Here is a 9,089-nt window from a genome sequence, read left to right as displayed (position 1 = left end):
ATTGACTTTTAATAAATTATAAAAAAAAACAGCTTTTTGGACACCACAATGACAAGTGAATTAAAACTTTTTAAAAACTCATCTTTCATTTTTTCAAATCTTTATTTAAATGCTTTTGGACTTCAGCGGAGTTCCTTTAATACAACAAATTATAATAAATTGATACTGTTGATTTATATAATGTACATTGAAAATATAAAAAAATGATTAAAAATGTCTACCCTCCATTACAATAAAATGAAGTCATTGAAAAGACTAAAATGTTTTATTTTCCCATTGTTTAGAATTTGCAAGAGAATTGATTAAAATAATAGTGTGATGAAAAAATTAGTTTATGAAAAATGAAAAAAAAATGTCTTTTTTTGTTTTGTTGTCATTCCTTCATAATGTAAAGACAATCTTTCTTCTTTCGTAAAACTATTTGGCCCAGTGTTAAAATTGCGAATGACAAACAATTGAGGCATTGTCAAAGGGAATTTCCTCCATATGCTCTATTGCCCGAGTTTAGATTCTTGACCGACCAAAGATCTGACTGACCATCAAGTTTTGTAAAATTATATAGCCTTCTTGTTTTTTGATGTTCTTTTCAATTACTTTGAAACATAGTAGGACTTAATCATAATTCTTCTTCGAATTCCCATACTGAAATAGTCATCAACCAATACCCCAAACCGATACACATTTGAAATCTCAAAAATATCTTATCTTTGCAATCAGTAAAATCTTTATCTGTTCACGAAATCTAAACTGGTACTTATGATCTGGGTTGAATTTGAACGTACTTCTTCAACAGGGAGATTCATTTAATTCTCTGACACCCCCTGTATACAATTGTATGCCCCGTTAGGTATCCAAAGAATATCCCCGATACCCTTTTTATAAGATCCCAGAATCGTTTCCAGATATTAGGTCTGCTGGTATGTTAGTTTTCACGTCCATTTCTTTGTTCAAAGATTTTGGCTAGAATTTGTTCTCTTCTTGAGTTACAAGTGGAAAATTCCTATTTGCATACTTTCTATTCCATGGTTTCATCAAGACTCCATTCCTTTCTTCTGCCTTTTCACATTTGATCTAAATCCAAAGTCTTCCGAGATCTTGAAACAATTTTTCAAACCCTCACCAAAATAACCTTCAATTTAATCAATACCAGTTTTAATTTTTATTTCTTTAATTGAAAACTGTTCCCAGAACAAGCGTTAATGCAAAAATGTTAATTGTAGTTTTGGGAATTTGTTTTGCTTAGAAGTAATAAATGAAAAATGAGCGATATCAAAAATTAGCAATAATTAATCATCAACAGCCTTCATGAAGAAAATTACCAGCTGTAAGTAAAAATTTACCGCAAAATAATTTTTTTTAATATCCAATTAAAACATACCACATTGTACTAGTCCTGCAAAACAGCAAGCGATGACGAAAGAAATTGCCTTCACTTTCCACATTTTTGAACTTATTTGACACAAACAAACTGTCCGTTAAATCTGTTTTAAGACTGACGTTATCGCAATCTTTGGACTATTAAATAAAGAAATATTCTATCAAGAATAATCTTGTCCCCGTATTTTATCTACGGTATCCGATAAAGCTTAGTTCAATTTTAAAACGAAAATTTAAACAATCAACTTAACGACTACACACCCTCTCGACTTGATTTAAGATAAGAATATCCATTATCAATTCTTTTGCAATATACAGGTCTGGTCTTGTCATTCAGGCCTTGTCATGTAAAACACTGAACAGAAAGACATGCCTTCATGCAGAAGAAGAAAAAATGAAAAGCATTGTTGGATATATTTAACATTTTCTGTGCAGGTAAAACGTCTGGAAGGAACTATTTTCAACTTTTAATCCATTTTTAGAAAAGTCACCCCCGTCATTAATTAATTTTTATTCTGTGCCGATTTTTAATACAAAATTTACATGAAAAGAGTCATTGTTATATTTTCTCCAGACAGAAATGTTATTTTATGCGGTAGCTTTATTGAAAGACATTTAGAAACCTAACCTCCTACGTATATTGCTATCTACCTGATATGTCTTGTCAATCTCTTTATATTTCTTGTTTAATGTAAAATCTGATTTAAATGATTTACTTCGCCATGTTTTCCTGAGAGTCAATATTCACCTGGCGCTTCCATAACTTTTCAAGGCAAAATGAAAACCCTACAACGTTTGCATGACCTGAAAATATGATAGCAAAACAGTTTAATGGAACAAGTCTTGGGTGTTCGGCCTCGTTTTTTTTTTTAGTTCTTCCCTTAAGTTTGAAATTTGTTGTTGTTGCTTTTTTACATTCTACTTTTAATGTAGTTTCGAGTGATAGTGCAAAATACTTTTTCATAAACCTATAAACTTGTATTTTCTTTGAAAAGGAATAACACTTAAAAATGGTAAAACAGAAATGTTTGATCAATGGCAGTGAAATTGTGTGTGTAATTTTACGAAGAATAAATTAAAGCAGGGACAAATTTATGATTAGGTTTTGTCATAGTTATATATCTGTTTGTTTTTAATATGAAAATGACAAAAAGGAACAGATTCACTAGAAAGAGAGCACGATGATCCCTATTATGGTCGCTTTTTATCATGTTATAAGATCATGCAAAGTTGATTTAATTAAAAAAACAAAATATTTGTTCTGCATACATGTTTGTTGAAGTACACTTTACCATGTTCACTTTTGTCATAATTTAATGTATTGTTATGTCGGTTATAAATTTCGAAAAATGACACGATTCAGTAAATCTGAATAGTGTTTACATTGAAAAGTATCCATTATTTTCAATTTTATTGTATTTTATATTGACATCGGAATAATAACTTAAGTGCAAAGTGTGAACAATATTTCGTTCAAATTTTTCTCCAAATTTTTCATTACAAGGAACTTTATTATAAACATTTATGATTTATAAACATAATTATAAAACATAACTTTTCATTTGACGTAGACGTAACACAATTGTTAACAAATTATACCGAAATAGATTATAACTTTTTACAGAGATAATACATAAACCCATCGCTACAATGTGAAGGAAAAAAATCAGTAAAACTTGAATACTTCATCTTTATCTCGTAAAGGCAATCACCGGGGCCCATTATCTTTTATGTTTTATTCCTCTTATGTGGTCACGTGACTAACAACGAAACATTATCAATGGAAGGAGCCATTATTCCTTCGCAAATATCTAAAAAATGAAACCACGAAGGATGTGTTCGTTATTATGGGACACTAAATATTTCTCTGACTCACTAACTGTTGTTAAGATAGACATACAATTGATGAAAACAAGTCATGATTTTTATAAAAGTAACTACAGACTACTTTTAGCAAATTTACATAGAAGTTAAATGTCGCAATAACTTATTTTCAATTTATGGCTATTTTGGACCGCCATCTTAAGACTTAAAAAAGAAATGACACGAGTTAAATTTAATAAAAACTTAATTTACATCACGATACATTTAATAACCCGAATCAATGAAATTTTACAAGTTATCTATTAATTATTGTAAGGTTTTACAAAATATTTCTGATGTATGTACCACTGGAAATGTTGCCATATTAAAATGACTCAATATCAGAAAAGAGATAAATTTCGTATTTTCCGAAATTATCTAATACTTGTTTAAAAATAATTCCTACCATAAATTGATATGCTTTTATAATCTTGATCAGTATGAAGAATTCTTTTATTCGGAATCCATCTGGGAAGACATTAAATGTTTCTTTTTCCCAGTGGTGGCAGTATGACACCCTGAATTATTTGCAATGCAAGTATTTATGCAACTTTCTAAAGAGAAAATTAATAAAGAAATATATTTCCCTTTTATTAAACAAGAAATAGGTAAAACTTGTTTTTTGTTGGTCGTCAACCAGATATGGTAGTAATCTGATTGTGTTACGCATCCTCCACAATCATCGGCGCACAACGCTAGTCCATGGACAAAGCTCAAATACTATGTACTCTGATGTATAATTATAATACACATCAAACATACTTATATATATATTACATTGAGACCTCTATTCATGGAAATATATACATCGTCTGCTATTGTTATCGTACTGATACTTGTCGCCTTCTTCACTAATCACTGGCATTAATTACAATATATTACTTTAAGATATTACTAAAATTCATATCTATTGATTCAAGTTTATTACCCCTAAGTGCTGTCGTTTGTCTAATGTTTACAGTTGCATATGTACCTGGGTAACGCACTTAGGGTGCAGTGTTACAGGGCCTTTCCATGCTCAGTCAACACGTTTTCTATATTTAAATAAAAGTGATTTTTTTTCTTTTGGTTGAATTCAACTTAGTACCATAACAGTATAGGTCACATGGCGACTTTCAAGCTGAACTGAAGGAGAAAAGCTCTCAGGTGCCCATCTGATCATTATTTCAGGCACAAACGGGAAACCTGAGCAGAACCATCAACGTGCCGTTAGCTAGCTGGATAGCTATCTCACAATTTAGCTACAGTGTGAACTAATACGGGTATGGAGAATTATATTTAAGTGGAAATATTGTGATTCTCTCTTCAAATCGCTATTTTAGCTGCCTTTCTTAGATGCTACCGATCTATGTCCCCGCCCGCGTATAACTCAGAGAGCCAATATATGTAAATGACGATTATTTTGATAAATTAATCTTGGTTGTGAAAATAAACATGCATTTTCATAATAAATGCCTTTAAACTTAAAGCTGTTTGTTACTTGAGTACATGTAATTGATACATGCACATGAATTTGAAATTACGTCCTTGTACAGGGCGATCAGTCAGTGATGTTCATCCCCTGTATAAAACTTTTTATGCTCTGTTTTTGAAGTTCGTGAGATGAAATGAAATTACATTATTTTCTCAATATCAACTTGAATATCAAAATCAGTTTTCCCCACCTGTAGCCTCAATTTCAAACCAATTTCTCATAAATATAGGATAAAAAGTAAGTCGAAAAATGAACGTTGAATTTTGATGATATTATTTTTTTAAAGAAATATATGAATAATCACTTGTTTTAGTTAAATAAAACAAACAATTCTAGAAAATTAAAATGTAACACCATGCCGAACTTCTCCGCGAAACGGCAAAAGTACATATGAGGCTAGCCTTAGCTATGTAATCGACCATCTTTTTTTAAAGTTGTGTATTTTACGGGAGGAAAGAATAAAATGTGTTTGATCAAGCTTAATAAAAATGATTATTATGAAAAGTTTGAGACAATTTTTAAACGACATACTGTTAATTGATTTCAGCATCCCTATAAATGATGTTCCAATAAAGAAAATAAATACTTATCAATGTTAAGACACAGTTTAGATTTACTTAATAGCGTCATTTCCGACATTAGATACGTTCAAATTATGACAAAGTGTACTTTTACAGAGATATATGCAGAACGAAAATTTGTTGTAAATTTTACCTTAGTTTGCATGATACAAGCAAACATAATAGGGAAAGTCGTGTTTGTTTGCTGTTGATATGTGCTTAAATTCGTCTTTTTGTTCTTTCAGATAAAAAACAGATATATAAACCGTATTACTTAATTAGTTTCTGCTTTCTATTTCTCCTTGGTAAAATACCATAACAAAAGTTTATATCATTTTTAAAGCAAATCATGGTAAGTTAATGAACAGAAGTTTTGCACCATTACTTAAATGAAAGTAAACTACATGAAAAATCTGAAAGTTTAAGGCTTATTTGAAAGAAGCCATTGTTTCAAACTGAAGGGAAGGTAACTCGAAAATGGAACTGATAACCCGAACTTTGTTTGCTAAAATGTTTTTCTCATGCATACATTGTACAGTTTTAATTCTGCTTGCGAATCGTAAAATTATGAATAAGTCTAATGTATATTAACTCTCAGTAAATGTGGAGAAGGATATCAATCCAATCAGACTTTACATTAAATAAAAAATGCACCCCCCCCCCCCCAAAAAAAAAAGAAAAAAAAAAAAAAAAAAGAAAAAAGCAACCAAAAAAAAAAAAAAATAAAAAAAAAAAATAATAAATAAATAAAATAAAGCAACAACAACAACAACAACAACAAAAACAACAACAGAAAACAAAGACACTTTGTTATAAACTTAGTGATTTGACACAACATAATTATCATGTATATATATATTACCACCGTCAGTTTAATTAGCTGCTAATTATGATGGTTACTTTATGTCGTGTTTTCGCTCCGCTGGGAGCTACGCCAACACGGAAATACGGCAGAGTCAAACTTTGTCAGTTTTTCTTTCCATAAAAGGCGTTAGACGAAAACATACAAGACACCATTTTCTTGTACTTCGCTCCTCTTGGCGCACAGCGAAAATACGTAACCATTTTGTTGTGTTTTCTTTTGGCGCCCTGCAAAGCGACACACGACAGTCACTTTTTTGTCGTATGTATGCCAGGCCATAAACGAAAATACTACAATTTCTACATTTGAATGTATCCGTGAGTCTTTGCGCCTCGTCCCACAGATCAAAATGAGACATTGTCTAACTTTGTCGTATTTGGATTTTTGGTCTTATCACCGCAAAGCATAAATACGACATTGCACTAACCAGCCACCTTAGCTAAAAGAGTGTCACGCACTGTGTAAACAGGATAAATTCAGAAAGAAAATCTGTGTGCACTCAAACTTGTCTCTGTTACATGTTTTTGATAACCCGACATTTCATTGTCCATTGTTTTGCGAATATTACCAAAAACAAATCAAAATTGACATAAGTCACGTTGAAGCCGACTATATCTATTATATTTTTTTACTTAAAGTAAAGGCATTAAGTAATATCAAGCAATAGAAAGAGCATTGGTTGAAATAATTATCTCTTTAAAGTGGATGTATTAGCCGCATTTCTAAGTATCATGCAACAAATGACAAGAATAGATAAAGTAAAAAAAATATCCAAACTTCTCGGCTTGGAAATTTCTATGAAATATATTCTCTTATAGATACCTATATATAAATACCTTTACGTCTGACAGTGCGGTAACTTGAGAACATGACACACACGCGCACGTACACATGCGCACACACGCGCGCGCGCACACACACACCAACACACACACGCACGCACCAACGCACACACACACGCAAACACGCACACACACCAGTAAAATCACTGTGCATTTATTGGCTTAGGAAATGTATCTCGAATTTTCAAGTGCATATTCGTCGATATCGCATCTAAAACAAAAAACTTAAAACGTTGATTTTAACCGTTACGTTTTTGCCGAGAAATTCATAATTTATATATGATATACATGTACATTTTTAATTTTTTTTTATTCAAATTACTAATGAAGTTTGGTATGAAAACACCTTTCCTGATGACATTGAATAAATAATAAAAACTACAGCTTTTGGACACCAGAATGACAAGTATTTAAACTTTTTTAACTCATCTTCCATTTTTTAAATGCTTTTGGACTTCAGCGGAGTTCCTTTAATACAACAATTATAATTTTTGATACTGTTGATTTATATGATGTACATTGAAAATAAAAAAAATGATAAAAATGTCTACCTCCTATACAATCAATGAGATCCTTAAAAGACTAAAATTGTTATTTTCATTGTTTATATTATTTGCAAGAGATTGATTAAAATAATTAGTGTGATGAAAAATTAGTTTATGAAAAATAAAAAATGAATGTCTTTTTTGTTGTTGTTGTTGTTGTTTTAAATGTCTTCCTTATAATTTAAAGAAAATCTTGTCTTCTTTCGTAAACTATTTGCCCAGTGTTAAAATTGTGATGACAACAATTAAGCATTGCATAAGAATTCCTGAATATGCTCTATTGCCCGAGTTAGATTCTGACCGACCATAAGAGTCTGACTGACCATCAAGTTTGTAAACTATATAGCCTTCTGTTGTTTGATGTTCTTCAAATACTTTGAAGACATAGTAGGACTTAATCATAACTTCTTCTTCATAACCATATTGTGAGTAGTCATCAACCAATACACCATACACATTTGAAATCTCAAAAAAATATCCATCTTTGCAATCAGTAAAATCTTTAGCTGTTTCACGATCTAAAGTGGTACTTATGATCTGGTTGAATGTGAACGTACGTCCTTTAACAGGGAGATCATTCAATTCTGTACATCCCCTGTATACAATTGTATGCTCCGTAGGTCCAAGAATATCGATACCCCTGTTTATAAGATCGCCAGATCGTTTCCAGATATTAGTGTCTGCTGGGTAGTTTTCACGCATTTCTTTGTTCAAAGTTTTGTAGAATTTGTTCTCTTCTTGAGTATACAAGTGGACAATTCCTATTGCATACTTTCTATCCATGGTTTCATCAAGACTCCATCCTTTCTTCTGCCTTTTCGACATTTGATCTAAATCCAAAGTCTTCGAGATCTTGAAACAATTTTTCAACCTCACCAGAATAACCTTCAATTTAATTAATACAGTTTTAATTTTTATATCTTTAATTAGAAACTGTTCCCCAGAACAAAGCGTTAATGCAAAAATGTTAATTGTAGTTTTGGGAATTTGTTTTGCTTAGAAGTAATAAATGAAAAATGAGCGATATCAAAAATTAGCAATAATTAATCATCAACAGCCTTCATGAAGAAAATTACCAGCTGTAAGTAAAAATTTACCGCAAAATAATTTTTTTTATATCCAATTAAAACATACCACATTGTACTAGTCCTGCAAAACAGCAAGCGATGACGAAAGAAATTGCCTTCACTTTCCACATTTTTGAACTTATTTTGACACAAACAACTGTCCGTTAAATCTGTTTTAAGGCTGACGTTATCGCAATCTTTGGACTATTAAATAAAGAAATATTCTATCAAGAATAATCTTGTCCCCGTATTTATCTACGGTATCCGATAAAGCTAGTTCAATTTAAAACGAAAATTTAAACAATCAACTTAACGACTACACACCCTCTCGACTTGATTTAAGATAAGAATATCCATTATCAATTCTTTTGCAATATACAGGTCTGGTCTTGTCATTCAGGCCTTGTCATGTAAAACACTGAACAGAAAGACATGCCTTCATGCAGAAGAAGAAAAAAATGAAAAGCATTTGTTGGATATATTTAACATTTTCTGTGCA

The 9,089-nt window shown here is 31.1% G+C and overlaps 1 protein-coding gene across 1 annotated transcript; it reads right to left on the bottom strand.

The window, feature by feature from the left end:
- Nucleotides 1-7,361: 7,361 nt before the first annotated feature.
- On the bottom strand, nucleotides 7,362-8,883 carry LOC132718147 (uncharacterized). The gene is made up of 2 exons (XM_060701778.1): nucleotides 8,658-8,883; nucleotides 7,362-8,408 (listed from the first exon to the last, which is right to left on the bottom strand). The coding sequence occupies exon 2, from the start codon at nucleotides 8,346-8,348 to the stop codon at nucleotides 7,734-7,736; it is 615 nt and encodes a 204-aa protein (XP_060557761.1). The 5' UTR covers nucleotides 8,349-8,408; nucleotides 8,658-8,883; the 3' UTR covers nucleotides 7,362-7,733.
- Between the last annotated feature and the right edge of the window lie 206 nt (nucleotides 8,884-9,089).

The sequence above is a fragment of the Ruditapes philippinarum genome, unplaced genomic scaffold (genome assembly GCF_026571515.1).
Source record: "Ruditapes philippinarum isolate M1 unplaced genomic scaffold, ASM2657151v2 ctg3062_1_1_1_1, whole genome shotgun sequence".
Taxonomy (NCBI): Eukaryota; Metazoa; Mollusca; class Bivalvia; order Venerida; family Veneridae; genus Ruditapes; species Ruditapes philippinarum.
Note: the sequence above shows the minus strand (reverse complement) of the source record. Positions and strands in the feature narration are given on the sequence as shown.

What these genes read in the sequence shown, in the direction of transcription:
- LOC132718147 (XM_060701778.1), bottom strand. Translation starts at nt 8,348, where the DNA reads ATGTCGAAAAGGCAGAAGAAAGGATGGAGTCTTGATGAAACCATGGAT.